General features: G+C 43.2%; 2 protein-coding genes across 5 annotated transcripts in view; one reads left to right on the forward strand and one right to left on the reverse strand.

Moving 5' to 3' along the window:
• Nucleotides 1-4,236: 4,236 nt before the first annotated feature.
• TBCC (tubulin folding cofactor C) lies at nt 4,237-6,872 on the reverse strand. Its single transcript, XM_063390764.1, has one exon. It carries the CDS (start codon nt 6,828-6,830, stop codon nt 5,802-5,804), a length of 1,029 nt encoding a protein of 342 aa, XP_063246834.1. The 5' UTR covers nt 6,831-6,872; the 3' UTR covers nt 4,237-5,801.
• Nucleotides 6,873-6,947: 75 nt separating this feature from the next.
• BICRAL (BICRA like chromatin remodeling complex associated protein) overlaps nt 6,948-19,292 on the forward strand; it is a 47,217-nt gene continuing 34,872 nt past the window's right edge. The window contains exon 1 of one of the 4 annotated variants that reach the window (XM_063390761.1): nt 6,948-7,007. The gene's annotated coding sequence lies outside the window, so the exon portion shown is untranslated. Of the gene's footprint in view, nt 7,008-16,595; nt 16,730-17,200; nt 17,958-19,292 lie in introns of those variants that run through there. The other 3 variants (XM_063390762.1, XM_063390760.1, XM_063390763.1) reach the window with 3 other exon arrangements.

The following is a 19,292-nucleotide window of genomic DNA, read 5'->3' on the forward strand; positions in this document are numbered from 1 at the left end:
GTGAAACAATACCGCGGTTCCAGGGGAAAACCCCTGCTGAGTTCCCGAGCCCCCCCAAGCTAGCTTGTCCTAATGCCTAATTCCTTTGCTGTTGTGGGTTCTGGGTTCGTAAAGCCAGTTCGTTCTTCCGGACTTACCCGCTCTGCCAGGCCGCTTTTTACGGCGGGGCGCCCCCCGGTCAGAAGCAGGGATCCGTAGAATATTCAAAACTGGCCCCACGTTGGGCGCCAAAATTGTTATAAACGCCAGGACAAATTTATTGCCAAATTCAATAGTTTGGTTTATTAACATCCAAATCACAAAATTTAGAACCAAATTATAACAATTTCAAACAATAAAAACAAAACAATACGAACCCCACGAACAGCAAACTTACTTGACCGAAGTTCTCCCGGGAAAAGCAGAGTCAAGGGTGACCCCAGGGACACAGGACCTGGCAGCCAGTGCCTCTAGCTGGGTTCACAAACTTGCCCACCTAAAGACCCAACTTAAATACACTTAGTTTCCCCCTCGGCAACTTTCCTCCCATTGTTTCTCTAATCATCGACCATTAACTTTATTTACATTAAATCCCGAAAGGGTCCCTGGGCACATTCAAATGCTAATGTCCAGAGTTAGTCCTTGCTTTGAGTAACTGCCGTAGAGGTGTGTGATGACCGGTGTAGCGTTTGACCGTTGCGAGTCCCGATGAGCTGAGCTGCACGTAGGCAGGAGCAAGTCGTTCTCACCTTCCATTTTTGGAACCCGGAAGATAAGGGAGGTGCTTTCCAGAAGTTCGTGAAACGTGCGGGTTGAGCAGACACATACATATCTTTATATAATATATATCACAGTTCCCAATCTATAATTATTTATAAAACATGAATTAAATAACCATATTTCCCACATTGTCTATTAAATTTAAATGTATAATTCATATGCCAATATTGGAGGAAAAAACTGTAGGATAAAATATTCAAATTATTATTGATTTCACCATGAATCTGTTCACATTCAAAATCTAGTTAAAAATTATAATGTGGATGTATAACAATACAATATTGATACCTTTCCATAAAGCTATGCCTGCTAACCTACATATAAACTACAAATTTATCAGCTGAGAGAAAGGAATGTAAGCAATCTAATCTGGTATTTGTTAAAGAGTCTGATGCTCAGCCCTGGACCAATCTTAAGCTTTGCATCTTCAGGGACATAAAATACATGCCTAAACTATGGAAGTGCCCTCAGTTGGTAAAAAGAATCATTTCCTGGCCCAATCTTTCACACAGCTCTGTGATATGAAATGTGTGCCTTTCTGAGGCTCTTTTCTTTCCTTTCCCTAGGAGTGGTTATATTTCACTGCAAGAAAAATGATGTCTGGTTTTACCTTTGATGGGAAGCTATTGTATAGAGAGTTTGCTCATGTACCCTCACTTCTGGTTTTGCTCTCAGTTGTAACTCTGGTGTGAACCGGGACACTCCTGAGGAACAATGTGATAAAAGTGCTGAGCCTCTCTGTACGATTATCAGGTGGAGAAAAGTTTGATATATGACTTTGTTTTTTTTTTTTTTTTTTAAACCTCCTCACACAGCTAACTTGGTTGGCTCCTGTTTTTGTGGCATGAGAGGTGACTGCAGGTTCTGAGGCTGGAAACAGAGGCAAGTTCTAAATTCACTGCTGGGATTGTTGTAAATCCTGGGAAGGGTGATTTGACCTGCTGGACTCTGTGGTTTCTGCACTTTGTAGGGGCACACTGTGGGGGTTTTGGTGTGGTTTTGCTCTGGGTAATTCCCAGAATTTCAGCCATCATTCATGTGGTGGTGTGTAACACATTCAGAAAACACAGCTTTTTTTTTGACCTCTAAAATGGTCATTAGGAGTATTTGTTTGTATTATTGTGATGCCTGGGGTGTAGCATTCACTGCTGAAAAAATAAGAGTTAGAAATCACAGTTTATATTTGCAGAAACAGGAAAGAAATATGTTGGAAATTAAAAGAAGCTTACAAAAAGCTCATGAAAGTCATTACTGCTGGAAAACATCAGCATAACAGGTGGATCCCCCAGTCAGATAAATCAGATCATGATGTGAATGGAAATGCTGAAATTTTCCCAAGTTGCATAGATTCTTTTTCTTGCTATTCCTGTCTTTCCTTGTATGTAAGGAAATCGGCTGTTTAGTAAAACCTGAAACAATTCCAGGTAAAACCACAGAGATTTGAACCTTGTCTACATGCAGCTATTGCTTAAATAAGAAAATTCAGGAAAAAAATCCAGGCCTTCAAAAATATAATGCATAAGTGTGTAGAAAATTGTCTTATACATATATTTCTTACCTGGTTTCTTCACAAAACAATTCTACTACAGCTCCCATCAGAACCTATTTAAATGAAAAAGGGCTGGATAAAGAGAATGCAAGTAACTCCATTTCTGTTCTTGTTACTCAGAGAAGCAGGGGCATATGGAGGGAAATCCCTGGATGACAGAGAGACTCCAAAGGGAACCCAGGGAGATTGATCCCTCAGGACAGACCTCTGGGTGAGCTGATGGCCCCATGGGAAGCAGCAGCAAAGCTCCTGGCTGCTTCTCTGGAGGCAAGTTTTGGTCTGTGCCACCCCTCAGTGCCTCAACAATGGCTACGCTCAGAGCTCTGTTTGGCCTGGAACATGGCCTCAGCTTTCTCCCATGGGTTCAGTGTTGTGTATCTTTGCATAGAACTGTTTTATTTCCACACACAGGAGCTTTAAAACACTGAGTAATAGCCCTGTGGTGGACTAAGAATTTTTTAAGAAGATTTTGGTGAAGCCACTGGCTGGAGGAGGGATGTCCAACTAAGTTGTCTTTCAAAAAATGTCTGAAACAGGACTGCTTTCCTGAATCCCTCTGGAAAATGGTTCTGCAGCTCAATGCCCCTCACTGTTTTTAGAAGCTTTCTGCCTGTTAGTTTCTCCTCAGGGCAAATTTGCACAAAGTTTGTGGTGCTGATATTTTATTATCTCATGCCTATGGCAGGCATTTGTTTTTCAGCCCCTTAATTTCTTTAAAGTACGAGATCTTTAAACAAGTTCCTGGTGGAACTTGTGACACAGCAATGCAAACCAGAGCTAGAGCTCTTGAAGACTTTTTTCACTTCAGTCGTACATTATGCAGGGTAAGTGACTGCTGGCTGATTAGAAATACTTGGGAGTTTAGCTTCTCGTCTTTAGAGACCCAAAAAAGTTGCAGTTTTTCTACTGAATAGCCCATGAACATGCTAGCAAACCTTCACTAGTGCTTAAATTCTCATACAACACTAACAGACTTCTGTTTCAAATAGTCTTGAATTTCTGTTATGATTCTACATTAGGAAAGTATAATTTTAAAAAGGTGTATGGAAACATGTGCAACTGTGTGTGTATATATATATATATATATATAGTGCATATATGAAGTTGTATGTTTAGAACTATAAATCACATTTAGGTATTTGCCTGACCAAATTTTTCTGGACTTGCTGTTCTCAAATTGCATTTCCTTGTTTCATGCCATGCCTGAGACCGAGAGCCAGTTATGTGTTTTGTATTACAAAGGTAATGCTAAATCTTTAGGGTAATTGTCTGCACCGTGCTCCTGAAGAGTATTACCTGTTCCCTGTGGTTTGACCCAAGTTAAGTATTTGAAGGAAAGAAAACATTCGGAGCTGGGATGTCAATAACTGATTTGTGCAAAACATCCCCAAGGAAGCAATTTCTGAGTGAAACTGAAGTTCAAACTTCCATGTTTTGACTCCTGCTGTTTATTCAGGCAGTGCTGCACGGGCCAAGATCTGGAACAGGATGTGGCAGTTCCCTGTGAAGTGTGCTGGGTGCCTCAGTGCACCCTGGCACCTGCCACAGCCCGGGGTCTCTCTCCCTGTCTGGATCTGCAGGGATCCAGCGCCACAGGAAGGAGGTGTAAATGTTTAGAACAAAGGCATTACTGCAGTCCCTAGAGGCTGAACATCTTGCAAGCCTAGAGGATGCTAACAGGATTGAGTTGTCACTACTGGGATCTGTGGAGAACAACTAACTACAAAATCAGATTCTGTACCAAGATGGATATGTTAAAATTAAGATAACTTGAGAGCCTCAACTGATCACATCCCTCTAACAAAGGATATAAATTATATATATTTATATATATATAAATTAAAGTAAGACTGAGGGTGTATTCTTCAAATAATTTTATGATGCTGTCAGGGCAAAGAAGACAGTAATTAGTAAAGGAACAACTGAAATAATTCAAAACAAGTATATTTGAAATGCAAAATCCAATTCAGTCAAAAAATATAAATTAACAGAAGTAAACAAAATTGAAAGTTGTCAGGAATTAAAAAAAAATTCCCTTCCCCCCCCATCTGTAAATTAAATATGCTGAAAACAACTTATACAAAAACATTTTCTGCTCAAAACCAGTCAAGTACCTAAGTGAAGTTTCAGGTCTTCTCCTGGCAGTGGTGCAGTTTTTGATGGTTCAGCTAGGATTTAGTGTCTGTTAGAGGCACAAAGATGGCTGCACAGCATAAACAATTTGATGTTTTAAAATAAAGCTTTATGCTAAGGCAAGATAAACAATTACTTCTTGAAAAACGTCACAAGTTATGGAGGGGTTTCAGAAACCTAAAGCTGCTATGTATACTTTATATATGGACAGTGGTCACTTCAGCACCACTAACAGCACTGTAAAAACATTGCATTCCACAGTGCTGCTACTTTTTTATTATTATTTAGCAGGAGTGAAGAGACTAAACTTACTCTGCACTTTATGCAAGATAACATGCAATTTTGGAATTGGAATATAGCACCTCATCTTTCTGTTTTACTGACTCCCTCTGTCAACACTGCACTTACTCAGCAGCAGAGTGCTGCAAATTAGGATCACAGCACATGAACCTTGTTGTCTGGAACACTAGTGGGACATCCCTGGACACCTCCCTCCTGAAGCTTCAGCTTGCAGAGGAACAGGTAACCCAGCTTCTCTGATGTTCATCAGCACTTGCTGGATGCCTCCAAGTTGCCTGCAGAAGCAGCATCCTTTCACACAGCATTTATAGACTGTGAAGCTTTAATATTTATATAGACTCCACAGGTTTCTCAATTTTGAGTAATCAGTATATTAGGAAAGCATTAGATGTTTATTAGAACACCCTTTTCCTTTAGACTTATCTCATTTAAAATAAAAGCCTAAAGCCAAGTTAGAGATTTAACCCAAATCCACAGGAACTGGCTCCCCATTGTGTCACAGCCCAGGATGCATCTCAGTCTGCTGCACTGGGCAGTTACAAACTCTTCCTTTACCTCAACCTTTTTTACCCCATTACCTCACAGCAGTGCTGCCCTGCACTCCCTTTAAGATACACTGTGCTGCTGTCAGCAACATGAGAACCACAAAACCGTGGAAAATTTGGTATTTGATCTTTTCATTCCAGTCCAGTTTGCACTACTTGCAGCTAATTCAGAGTCTGCCTGGGTGAGTGAAAGCATCACAACAGCTCTAACAGAGCGTCACTGTTTGTGTATTAGTGGCCTTTGCCCCGCCTTAGTAAGTCAAAACTCACAATAAGGTACTTCAGAAATTGGCAAATCCCACAGTGATGCATACAGTTTATAGCAGCAACTTGTGCAAGAACAGTAAACTCTATTTGACTGGCATTCTTCAACTAAGAAATCCAGCCATATATTATAATTCAACATTTGAATACTGAATGGAATCATTTAATGGCATATCGGGGATTAAGCCCCACAGTTTGGGGATCAGTGCGTTTACACGAGGATCTCTCGCACAGCAGAGCTGCCTCCACAGTCAGTCCCAGCAAGTGATTCTTTCCTGCTCGGGGATCAGGCTCCAGTTGGGTGAAGGCTTGTCAGTCGCCAGCCAGTCAAAGTCATCCACGAGGTTCCAGTTGTTACTGTTTCTGTCCAGCCCAGACGACTCGAAATCCCGCTCGATACCGGGGTAGCTCCAGGAGTAGGGGGCGAAGGAGACCCCCGAGCAGGCCTCGATTACGGCGCGGCTGGTGACCTGCACGTAGACGCGGCAGTCGCGGGTGCGGTGGGTGCGGAGCTGCTGGCAGGCCAGCGCCAGCAGGCAGTCGCTGCAGCCGTCCACCAGCACGGAGGTGGACACGGGCCCGCAGAGCACGGTGCAGCCGCGGCAGTCGCGCACCCGCAGCGTGTTGGGGTTGCCGCGGAGCCGCACCCGGCAGCCGCGCAGCTCCGAGAGCAGCACGTCCTGCTGCAGCAGCTCCGCGGGGCCGAGCTCCAGCTCCTCGTCCTGGGCGCCGCTGAACCCGCACAGCGGCGGCCCGCCCGAATCGCCCTCGGCGAGGCCGAGGCCGGGCGCGGCGGGGGCCGGCGGGGCGGGCTCGGCGGGGCGCGGGGCGCTGCCCGGAGCCGCTTCTTTCTTGAGGGCGCGGAAGGCGAATTTTTTCTTGGGCTGCAGCTGCTGCCGCCGCGCCGCCAGGTCCCCCTGCAGCCGCGCCACGGTCTCCTGCCCCTGCCGCACCTCGTAGGGCGCCAGGAACCGCACGCTGTCCGTCAGCAGCTTCTGCAGCGCCTGCAGGCGGGCGGCCGCCTCCTCCAGCGTCCCCGCGGCCAGCAGCGCCTCCACGGCCTCCCGCTCCCGGGCGAAGGTGGCCAGGAAGAACTCGCTCTGCTCCTCCTTCACTACCTGCGCCTCCTTCTTCTGCCGCTGCCGCTCCACGCCCTGCTGCCGCTCCGCTTCCCGCCGCTGCAGCCGCTCCGGCAGCACCACGGCGGAGGCGGCTGAGCCCGCGGCCACCTCGGTCTGTGAGAGAGCCGCCACGGCCGCTGCCTCTCCCGGCGCCGCCATCTTGCCGCTCGCCTCCCCTGCGGTCACTAAGCGGCGCGCGGATTGGCTGCCCGCAGCCCTGCCTGCGTCGCCGCCGCCGATTGGCGGCCCGGGCGGCGCGCGGCGGGGGGGGCGGGAGGGCCGGAGGGAGGGGTCTCCCGCGGTCTTAAAGGGGCCTCCGCCTCTCCGCGGGATGGGGTGAGTGTTGGCGGCAGGTGCCGTGCGGGGCGGGTTATCCCGCTTCCCAAATTAGCGCCCGGGATATAAATAAGCCCCCGCCCCGCTCCCCCGCTGTGCCTGTGCGGAGCTGCCCGCTTCTTCCCGTTGCTGTGCTTACACCCACATCCCCCCGCCCGCGCCGCTCTCGGGCCGCGCCCGTCGCCGCTGGCCCTGGGCGCGGGGGCTCCCGCGGGCGGCGGGGCCGGGGCGGGCGACAGAAGGGGCGGCTCGGTGCGGGGCCCGGGTGGGAGGCGGAGGGGCCGCAGCCCAGAGCTCCCCCTGCCCTCCCGAGCGGGTTCGGGGTCGCGCCGGGGGCGCCGAGCCACCCCCGTGGCCCGGGGGCGCCGGGCGGTGCCGGCCCCTCGCCCGGGTGGGGTCCCCTGGCAGCCTCCCACGGCCGGCGCCCTCGGGAGGCTCCGCAGCCGCCGCGTTCTAATAAACCTTCCCTGCTGCTCCCCTCTCCCGCAGTGAAGTGGCTGAGGAAAAGGCTGCTGAGCCTTGCAGGTAACTGCAAAGGTGCTGCCAGGTGGATCGATTTCTTCCTCGCTGCTTATTTGGTTTCTGGAGTGTTTTGTTCCAGAAGAGAGTGGAAAAGTGGGAGCAGTGCCAGTGCATTACTGTGCCCCAGAGGGAGGACTGCACGAGCAATCCACAGAGGCCTATATGGAAACATGGCAAGGAAGGCTTTTATGATTAGGAGATGTGTGTTAAATTTGAAGCAGGAATCAGTATTTAAGTACACTGTCTGCAAAATAAAAAAGCGACCATTGTTTTGCTGTATTCATTTGAGAATTGTTTTTCGATTACTTGGGTTTTAATTTGTGCAACAGAAGTTACTACTAAGCACTCTTTTAGAAATATGAAAGTAAATTTAACTCCTGTCCATTTGTACAAGTACCATCTCCTTTCCCTTATCATTTTGAAGTTACTTGTAACAAATTAACACAGGAACTAAGACTACCCATTGAAACAAAAACCCAAAGTAGATAATTGGATTTTTCTGTCTTCTGCTTGGTAACACAGTGAGTTTTTTGCCTAATGTCCCTGTTTGGGAGTATAGGTTGTTATGTCCCGTAAGGTTAGCATTTGAAACTACCTTTAGCTTGAAAATAGCTGATGTTTTCTGTTTCCTGAGAAATGTGGTTTAATTTCTGTGTTAGAAATGATATAATGTTAAAATGTATGGAGTACCTGAACCTTATATGTGATGATGTCAGTCCAGTTCGGATGACACAGGAAAGGCAGTGAAATGCCTTTAATCCTTGCAATGTATAGAGGACTCACACTAAAATAGAGAATATTTGTTCCTCAGCAGTCTTAACATATAACTAAGGGGATTGCAAGGGATCGTTATGTAACAGTAGCACTTTGGAGCAGGTTGGATGGACCAGTGGGATAGGTGAAGTGTTTAATGCATTACAGCTCTTAACGTGGCATTACATCTGTTGTAATACTGCCATGTTCAGAATTTTGTTTCTGAAGAATTAGATTGAGTTTTAAAAATTAAGACTTCTTACTCTGTAGAAGGGGGAGTGTGCTCAGTCACAAAAAAGGAAGGGTATTGAAATATTCTCACTTGATGTTTTTTCCTACCAATGTGTTTAAATGATACATTTAGTAGTAAGTAGTAGGGTTTTTTTCCTAATAAATAGTTAAACCCACTCCTGCAGTTACTGCAGCAATGTTCCATTAGGCAGGAATATGGTGCTATTAATTCTCTGTAAAAAAAATATCCTTATTTCCATGTTGTTGAAAGATGTGGAAGTTTCATTTTAGCTAGCGGGCTCTTTTTGCCTCATGCTCCCATGAGTCCAGCTAATACAGGTGCTAACCATGATGGAAGTGCTTTTTCCATACATGAGGATATTAACAGAAAATGTTTTTTTCTGTTTTTCATATGCATAAATATTCCTGGAGAATGGCTTTGGTATTGTTACTCAGAGGTGAGCCAGTAGATGAACTGCAGTGGATAGAAGAACTTCATATATGGAAGGATTGCAAGCAAACATTAGTGTACACAGCCCAGAATAAATGTTAAGTATTTTATGCTGTAGTATAATTATCCCTTATTATATCTGGCCACTTAGAGTGCTAGGTATTCTGAATGTTTTTTTCTATAGATGATTGGAGGTTTAAATTAATGAGGACCAAATACTTTTGTGAATAGGAGCTTCTGGGAGAGACTGGAATCTTTTCACCTTGCTAATGCCCACAAATTTTTTTTTTTTTTTTGGTTAAAAGCAAAAAATACCCAGACACAAGAAGGTGAAATGTATGACCATAATGAAAACTTAAAAAGGGAGATGTAAAATTCTTCCAACTGTTTCATCTTGATGTTCCAAAATTACTTTCCTCCACACTTACAATCTGAGGTTTTTTTATAATTGATATTGGCATGTGCATATGCTTTTTTTTTTTTTTGTGGTCATACAAAGACTGACAATTTTCTTCCTGACTTTGCTGGCAGCAGCTTCTATGTTTTGAGGCTGCTTAGTGTGCCAAACAGTAACCACCTGAATAAAATGTAAGCCTTCTAGCTCAGGCTTGGAGTCATCTGAATAAGCTGTAACAAGTAGTTTGGCTGTTTGAAGGTATGAGAATAAAGTAAGGTACATAATTCTCTGTGTTATATTTTTTCCTGTTTTTTTCTTCTTGAATGTGCTTTCATTCCTCTCTGGGTTGACAGTAGATACCAGTCATTTCAGTAAGATCTTCTGCTGTTGTTTGGACTGTCCAGTGTCATTTGTTTTATGCAAAGTTGCAGGTTGCACTTGTTTACTTTGAACCAGTGCTGTGAAACTCCCGAAACGTGAGGTGCACGCCTCCAGGTTTAAATCTGTGTCCCATGGTTATCAGTCATGAATGCTATCTACCTGAAATATTTCATACTGACTTCCTCTAGCTCAACAGCATTACCTCATAGCCTTTTAAGTGAGATGTATTGTGTAGTTCAGCTGATGGTTCAGGATCCTGTCTCGTTCCATCATTATTTTAAGAAGAGTGGGGAATAAAACGGAAATCCATGGAGACAACTGCATGTTCAGCCTCATAATAATGGATTCTTACACCTGAGGTTCCTGTGCTTGTAAAAGTCAGGAACCTCACAGATGTGGCGTGATCTCAAGATGTAGATTTGCAGTCTCTCAAACAGAGGAAGGAAGGAAATAGAGTTATTCCTTATCATCAGTGTGTATTCCCAACACTGACAATTTTTATTCCAAAGGGTGTAATGCGTGTATGTTGCACTGTCACACACACAAAATGCTGCGTGTGTTTTCAAGAAAAGCAGCAGCCTCTGTGCCTTGCATGGAGCTTTTATCTGATAGATGTGATCTCTGTCTGTTAGATTGAGTTTCTGCAGGAGAGATTAGCAGAGCAACGTAATTACTTCTGGCTACAAAGTAGGCACTTCAGTGGCTTGTGCAACCAGCGTATTCTACTGATGGTTTTAGCAAGGGCTCTTTGAACTCCTCTGGCACTGTGATCAGGCATTAAAGATGTAAGCCATATTATGATTCATTTAAGATACTGTAGGCTGCACATTTTTCACAGTGCAGTGGGGCTTCATTAAAAGTGAATGTTGAGTTACTGTATCTTGGTTCATTTGGAAAAAAAAATTCTTTGAAAGTTACATTTGGCATACTGATTGTTTTTTTGAAAAGCTTTTGTTTGCACTAAAATGTTGTGCTTTATATATCTGGCCATATGGAAAGCCAGGACAATGTAAAATACATGTGTTTTTAAATTGCTAATTAGAGTGTTAAGGCTAAAACTATGAAACTTACTTCGTGCAACTTAATTGCTGTGAGTAATGCAAAAGCTTTGAATGTAATCCTTGGGAATGCTTAAGACAATTATATTCCAACCAGTCAAGGTGCACTTGTTTTGAAACTAGTCTGAGCTGGTCCCTTCTGAGAGCCTGGTATTTCCAGTGCCAAAGGTGGAGAAACAGATTAATTTCTACAAAAATTAGTTATCCTTCAAAACCAGGGACAGACTTCAAAGCACAGCATTTTATGACAAGGGGTACTTCCAGATTAACAAAGCAAGGCCCAAATATACTAAAAACGAGAGCTCAAGAGCAGCAAATCACTTAGAATTCTATCTAGCAGTCAGCAGCTAGACCAAACCTAACTTGCTAACTGGCTGTAGTTAAATTCTGAAGACCTAGTACGTAGCTACAGATACTGCTTTATGGACTCTTCTTTTGAGGCGATTATTCTATTAGTTATGGAGTTTCTGCAAGATTTTTTCCATTGCCTTGCTTTACACTTCAGATACTTCTACAATTATTTCTTTAAAGTGTTTCAGAAAACTACGGTTATTAAGACTAGTCAGTTCAATTGACCGCCTAGGTTTAATAGCATATCAAAGTTTTCTACTTTGGAATTGTGAATGTTACTTGCAAACTTAATCCATTTATCTTTCTGAGTAATTTAAATAGCATTAACTCCAACTCATATCCAAGTTTTCCTATTAGCTCTCCTATAGTATATTCCCATGTGGATAAAACTATATTTTTATTCATCTTATGAAAAAGTCTGTCAGCTATCATTTTGAATGAGGGTTTCTTCCTCCTATTATTAGCATTTGTTCTTCAGTCTAACTCTGAGAATAAATTCCATTCATATTGATACACATTCTAGTGGTAATATGAAGACTTCTTTTACAGCAATCTTCATTCATATCCAGATCTTGCCCAGTTAGTTTCATTGTAGGGACGCAGAAATGTCCAAGTAAAACTATTCTGTCTCAAAAGTTCTGACATAGGTGGTACTTTATTCATAACGTCCCTTCTGTTCCCCCATTTTGTCTTGTCCTTCAACAAGTTTAGCTTAGCATGTCTGTGTTTCTTTCAAGAATACAAATACTGTTGGTATAATTTACTATTCCACTATGTTTCTGAATCCCTATATCACCTAATTTCATGTTTTAGGCCACCTTTTTTTGCTTAAATTGCCCCTATTATTTGTCTGATTTTTTTTTACATCATCTACACCTCAATTGTATTAGGAATGGTTAATTTGTTAGTTTCATTCCCTGGCTGCTGTGTTTAATTATTACTACATTAAAAGACAAAACAAAACAAAAACAAACCACCCAAACCCTTGTGTCCATTTATTCATTAATCTACTTGTCTGAATCTCTGCATCCTTACTTACCTGATTATTTTCCTGTTCATCTGTGCTAGCCAAATCAACTATGAATATGACAGAAGGTTGTCATAATTTCTGCCATCATTTTTAGCCTAAATTCTTCTATAAGTTATGGCAGTGTTAGTTGTGCAAGATTACTTCTCCATTATTTCTGTAGTAAAGTTCTGTCTCCAGAGGTGAGTTTTTTCTTTTTTTTCTGATACATTTCAGTGGCTGAATATCTTAACATTATTCTAACTTGGAAGTGAGAGCCATTAGTCTTTCAAACTTAATTCTCCTTTTTAAGGTACTCGAAGCTGAAGAATATGAGACTATATTTAAATATAAACCTAGAGAATGATATAGTTATTCTTGATCTGCTCTAGTAATAATTTTGAACTGCCATTTATTTCAATGAGAGCTCCAGTCACCATGTTTTCTTTGGCTTTACTTCTGCTGTATGTCAGAGCCCCATCTCAGAGAAGCAGAGTTCCCCAAAATCTGCATTTTAGATTCACTGCAGACCAGCCCTGTTTGCCTTCACACAATCTTCAGTCACAGAAACTCGTCTCTCTTCTGGTATCGGTGTAAATCTCTTGTTCTGAGGTTCAAGTCTTCATTACCTCCTCTTACTACCTGTGTCCTTACCAAATAAGGTGTCCTCACCCCTTAAGATACCTTTGGTTAGGCAGTCCTATCTTTGGTATGATGATTGATACTGGAGTCATGCAGCTTGACAAATTACATCACGAAATTATGACCCAGGTTTTGTAAGTACTGTTTTGTGTAAGGAAGGCATGGTATCAGGCTGAACGTTGTAATGTTTAGGTATTTTTTACTGGTGAGTCATCAAAATAGTGGTGGTAATTATTCGGAATTTGGTGGTTAATATGGATATTGAACTGAATTTTTCATATGGTGTGTTACATTTCTATTCCAAGTTAAAGTCCTTGTCTGCCTTCATGCCACTATATTTGGGTGCCCTACTTTTCAAATGACCTCTACCTCTCTATTGCTTGTGTCCTTTAATGATGACCTATTTGTTTCTGTGCCTTCAAGCTTAGTTATTTATTATTATTTAAATAATTAATTAATAAAGCAGTATGTAGATGTATAAAAGGTGTGACTGGCCATGAGCTGACATAAGAAGTGTGTTAGTGAATGGAGAGAGAATACAGCAGGGGAGGAAGAGGTGCCATCAATAGATGGATTCAGTCTGAGGAAGCAAGGCTGCAGTGGAGTAAATGGCATTCTTTTCCATTCAATATATCTCTGAAAGGATGCAGCGAGTTGATGTTACAAACCATCTATTCATGCAAGAATCTTGGGATGGCTGTGGAATTCCTTTAACGCACTAGCTTAGTCCTTAAATTCTTCATTATGAATCTACTGCTGCTTTATCTTCTTTTGGGGTACTAATTTATTATTCATCAAGAATTAGAATGTATGCGATGCAGACCTGAAAAAATGGGCTGAATATCAAAAAAGTGATTTGATGTAGGAGAAACCTGGAGACAGAATGAATGAGGGTGTTTTGTACCCCCTTATTTTCTTCCTCTCAATATCTAAGCATAATTTTCAGCTCTTTAGAGTCTGTCATTTCAGGGTGGTGTCAGATCACTCCAAATGTCACTCGGTGTCTTTGCACACCTATGAGAGTGGTATTTGTTAAACAGCATGGTCACAGTTTGACAGCTGGTGTCAAAATACAGCCATGTAGTTTGTTGTGTGATGGGTGCACGTGATGTTCCTAGTAGCTGTTTTTACACCAATCTCTGTCTTCCAAAGATTTCTCTCATTCCTTTTGACACTGGTCTTGCCTTTCTTCTTGTGCTTATTTCCCCTTGCTCCTTATAAAGCTGCTACAGGAAAATGTATTAATGTGATTGTGAAAGCTAAAGAAAGAGAGCAACTGATATTGCATTGTACATAATTTGGAGAATAGGACTCTGGTTGAAGATGACAGCTCTGAGTGGGTGACCTTGAGGCAGAAGAATGTTGACATACAAGGGTCTTTTGTATTAATGCAGTAAGGCAGTGAGAAGAGGGGCAACCTCTTGGGGTAGTGATGCCCAGTTCTGAAACACCACGTGATGCTCTTAAAACAGCATGAGTACCTGCCAGGAAAAAGCAGGAGTTCTTTACAAACATGGTCTGGGAAATTCTGTAGTCACCTGAGAGATGACATTACAGCTGATCACTGCATTCAGACCTCTCTGTATTGAAGGCAACATTACGTGCGTACTTCAATACGACTTATTAAGTTACATCCAACCCATAATTGGTTTTTTTTGTAGCCATTTCTACCTGTGAACAGATATAGCAAATGTGTGTAGATATGGAGAAATCTAGTTACTGCAGGGTGTTTCATTGTATAGATGATGTTAGCTCTCCTTCTCTTTTTGTACTGTACCTGCTTAGTAACGCTATTGTCAATGCTGCTTTGAAACATCCTTCGGGGAAAGTAAGTTATGGTACCATTATGGAAAATTTATGCAGGATTCCTTGTGTTTCTTATGATAACAGAATCCATTAAAAATCATTTATCTTCCTTTCTCCAGTTCCGTCTTTGTATCATATTGCCTACTTCCTATTTGTGGTTTCTGTAGGACTGGGAGAGTAATAATAATAACATACCAATCAGATGTTCGGCCTTGTAACCTCTGAAGCAAAGTTCCTTCCTGTTAACCAAATCAGAAGCTGGAGGTGTCCCTCCATACAAGTTCTCACTTGGGCAATATTCTCTAAAGCCAGTGAAGCTGAGTAGGTTTGAATTTAGGGCAGAGTTTGGCCTTGAAGCATTTACTCAAGTTAGGAACCTTGAAGTTTTGGCCCTTTGGATTTTCTAATGCTGGTGTCAGGAGTACAGGCTTACAGCTCTTCCAGAGCTCTTTGGCATGTGGTGTTTCTGTCCATACTGTGGCTGTTGAGTCCTTGCTGTATCCATGAAAAGTGCAGTTAATATTCTGGCTGATGGCCAAGGCATAGCCATGTGCAGGTTCATGGGCTGCACAAAGGATCTGCTGGACTTGTGCTAAGGTTTGTTTGCTTGGGCCCAACCTTTCCACTTAGGGAGTGATTTGAAACTTCACCTCAGTTTTCTACAAGATCTTTGGGTGAGTCTTGGCTTTGGCAAAAGTTGGGAATTGGTTGATTACGTCAAAAAATGATATAACCAGATTCTAATTGAAAAACAGTGCTGAGGTGCTGAGGGTTTTTTTTGGTAAGATTGGCAATCTGGCCAACTTCTTTGAGAAGGTCCACTTAGTATACTACCCATAACCAATTTGATGTAGTTGCTAAAAAACCTTAAAACATTTTAAGAGTGTTTTTGAGCTGTGTGAAGCTAATAAAGAAGGATGTGCTACTAAATAAAGTCTTCAAATCCTTGTCTCTAAGGAGTTTTAACCAAGTTACTTAGGAATAAAATTGTAAAGTCCTTGGGAATTACTATTATTAGCAGAAAAAGGGTCTTAAAGAGAATTTCTGTTGTTTTAAAAGCATTACCACATGTATCTATGCATGCTAAAAACCTCTTTTCAAACAAAATGTGGGTTTTTTTTTTTAAAAAAACAGGCTTCTCTGAGTTATCTGCAAATATAATTAATTTTTTAGAATTAAATTGTTTTCAGTGAACTAATGAATGGTATAGGTTGGATTACTTTTCTATAACAAACAAACTTTGAATGAAGTTATTAATGCTTTTAGATGAAGTAAACTGTAGAATAGCATCAATGAATTCTCAGTGCTATAACCTTTGACTTCAAATTAACATTTTTAGGTGACCCAAAACTTTTTAAAGTCGTTGAAATTAATATGATTTGTTTCTAGCAAGGCTAAAAAGAACATATCTAAAAATACTTGAAATATTGTAGCTTGCCAGGGGATCAAATCTTATCTTTTTCAAGGTGACCTTGCATTTATTTTTCTGGGGAGCCCCCCGTGCTTGCATTTTTTTTTTTGGAGACCCCCCTCCCACCCACAAAGCTTATAGTGATTTAGTTTTAATATGAAAGAAATCAACCAAGCTGTTGACATTAACGTTAAATTTAATAGGATAAGAACTTTGTTTTACTTTCCTGTAACCCCCCAAAATCCCCAACTTTTAACCTAAAGCCAGCAGCTCAGGCTAGATCTCCAGACTTACGGGTTTCTGAAAAACACAACCCAAACCAAAACGGAGCCAAAGTTTTTAAAGGGCCTGGCTTTAAACGCGGAGCGAGGATCGCGCTGGGGCTGGGGACTCATCATGCCAGGGCGGCGGTGCGTGTGCCCGGGCGCCGGTCTGCGGCGTTGTGTCCCGGCGGAGCTGCGCGGCCGCGCCGTGCCGGGCCCGGCGGTGCGGTGCCGGTGCCGGTGCCGGTGGCGGTGCGGAGCGGAGCCGAGCGGAGCCGCGCTCTCCTCCCGCTCGCTTTCTCTTTCCCCCTCTCTCGCTCGCTCCCTCTCCCGCTCGCTCTCCCCCCTCCCTCCCTCGCTCTCTCGCTCTCCCTCTCTCTCTCCTACACTGCCAGCCCCTGATGTGATGGCGAAGAAACCCCGTTGACAAGGCACTGCTTTTTCATGACGGTGAGTTTCCCTTTGAGTGTATTATAATTTTGTGATAAAAATTTCAAGGAAAAAAAAAACACACAACCTCCTTCCTCCCTTCCTTCGGGGAGGGAAAAGAGAGGGGGGAAATCTATCTCCAGACAGACAGAAAAGAAAGAGGAGCAAATTAACAACCAGGAGTTGCCAAAACCAGGATATTAGGTTTCAGCCCAGAGAGCTATTGGCTCTGGGGCTATGTATATAAATATATATCTAGAGAGAGAGCGAGCGAGAGGGGAGACGAGGAGGAAGAAGAGGGATATTTTGTGGGTGGCTGTTGTTTGGGCAGATGTGGATTCACATGGAAATGAACTATATATATTAATTTTTTTTTTCCGCGAGGCTGATGGTGGTGGCTGCTGAGGGCACTTAAAAAAAAAGTTGTTTCTTAAAATAAAGGCGCGGGGGGGGGGGGTGGGGGGTGAAGGGAGAGATAAGGTTTCAGGTCCAGGCTGATAGCTGCAGAGGGGAGAGGTTTGGGGTGGGTTTTTTTTTTTTTTTTTTTTCTTGCTGATGCCATGCAAATTCAGGAGAGGAGGGAAGAAAAATCTCTTTTAATGACTCATTGATTGAGCCGGTTTAAAATTAGTTGTTGTTGTTGTCTTTTTTTTTTTTTTTTTTTTTTTTTAATTTTCCGCCCCCTTGATGGCCATCAAGAGAGGGATGGAAAGAGGAGAGGAGGGAGAGAGAGAGAGAGAGTGTGTGTGTGTGTATGTGTGAGTGTGAGAGAGAGTGAGAGGGAGAGAGGGGGATAGAGAGAGTGTGTGAGGGAGAAAGAAAAATAATCTTTTCAAATCTCCTCCCTCTTTTTTTTCCCCCCTCGTTTCTTTGCTTTTCTCTAAAGCTCTGTGGTCTGTGAAACAGTCTTTTCTTCCTCCTCGTCGGGAAAATGGAGACACTTCGTCTCTCTCCTGGCTGTGCAGCTGGGAAGGATTTTTCTTTGCTTTTTTCCTTTTTCGCTCATGGCTTGATTTTTTCCTTTCCCCCGTCCACTCGCCACCACCCTAATCTTGTCTTTTCTTTGAGCTTGTGTCTCAGATTTGTACCTTCTGGGGATTTATTTTTCACTAATTTCCTCGTTTTCGCTGTCGCCACTAGATTTGATTTGTTTGGTTTTTTATTTGCAATTTCCTCCGAATTGCCTGCTGCTTTTAACCGAGGAATGGAAACGGTGCCGCTTTTTGTGGGTGCGCGAAATGCTCGGGCGGTAGGTTTGGGTTAATGCGCTTTTTTTTTTGCCTTTTCGGGATCAAGTTTTTCGATGTGGTTTTTATTTTATTTATTTTTTTATTTTGGAGAGAGAAAATACTTAATTGTAACGCCTCTTTAAAATACAATAAAGCTTCTCTTTCTGGAGTGACCCCTTTGGCTTTGCTGTAGAGTGGATGTGAATCCGAGCCTTTGTGCTGCTGGGATTATTTTGCGTAAAAGAAGCAATATTTTGTAAAAAGATTTTTTTACTTGTGGCTCAAAACAGTTGTCGCTTGTGAAGGGGGCTTTCTGAAATTGTCACTGTTCACATTTATTGAGTCATGGGCGGTAGTCAATATGTAAATTATATTTTGCTTTTTGGCATTAATTGCAAAAATCAGTTACAGATGATGGCAGGAAAGAGGTATAGAGATGTTAAAAGCCGGGCAAAATCGAACGACGTATAGAGAGAGGGCAAATTTATATTTACTTAGAGCCCTTCCTAATGACTGTGGGGAGGAGTGAGATGCGGAGGCCTCTCTGTCTTTCGCCATTCCCTGCTGGCCGCTCCTCTCCTTCCCCGGGCTCGGCAGCGCGGGGTGGCCGAGGGACTGCGGGGGAGAGAGGAGAGCGGCTCCGGCCGCGGCGTGCCCGGGCTCGGCGAGCAGGCAGCCCCGGCTGCGCGGGGGAGCGGGAAGATGGCGCTGCCTGGCGCCCTGCCAGTGTTTGTTGCGCAGTTTCACCCGCTCTCCTCCCCCACGGGCGCCATTTTAAGGTCCTTTCTGCTGTCGCCGCGCCGTGTGGGGCGGTGCCGTCGCGCCCAGTTCGGGCCGTATTTCTGTGTGTCGTGTGCGAAGCGTTCCTGCCTCGGGCGCCTCTCCCCGAAATCCTAAAAGCCTTGCTTGCCTCCCGTACCCCACATTGCTTTCCTCGTCCTTGGTCACCGTCCTGAGGAGCGGTTAAACAGGCTGGGCTCACACGGGCCCATGCGCGCAGCTTCAATCCTGCCAACATCCCTTACAAGCTTGTTTTCTTACCTCTGAAATACGTGCTTCTTGTCATTCAGAGCGTAGAAATAAAAAAAGGAGTTGAAAGAACATCTGAACGATGACCGAAAAACAAAACATGATATTAAAAAAGAAATCTACCTTTAAAAAATGATCTGGTGTAGTGTGTAGGGCAAGCCTCTTCATTAAAGAAGCTTCAGTACCTTTAAAAGTGCTTGCCAAAATAAATAGGTAATTTTTTGTGGATAGGTTCTCATTTTGTTGCTGTTACTGTCTTTGTAAATTTTTGGTGGGGGGAGGGACTAGCATATTTTCAAGTTTTTATCTCTCCTTTATGTTTGAGA

The sequence above is a fragment of the Prinia subflava genome, chromosome 2 (genome assembly GCF_021018805.1).
Source record: "Prinia subflava isolate CZ2003 ecotype Zambia chromosome 2, Cam_Psub_1.2, whole genome shotgun sequence".
Lineage (NCBI taxonomy): Eukaryota > Metazoa > Chordata > Aves > Passeriformes > Cisticolidae > Prinia > Prinia subflava.

Bases quoted from the DNA above. Each gene is read 5' to 3' on its own strand.
- TBCC (XM_063390764.1), bottom strand. From the start codon at position 6,830: ATGGCGGCGCCGGGAGAGGCAGCGGCCGTGGCGGCTCTCTCACAGACC.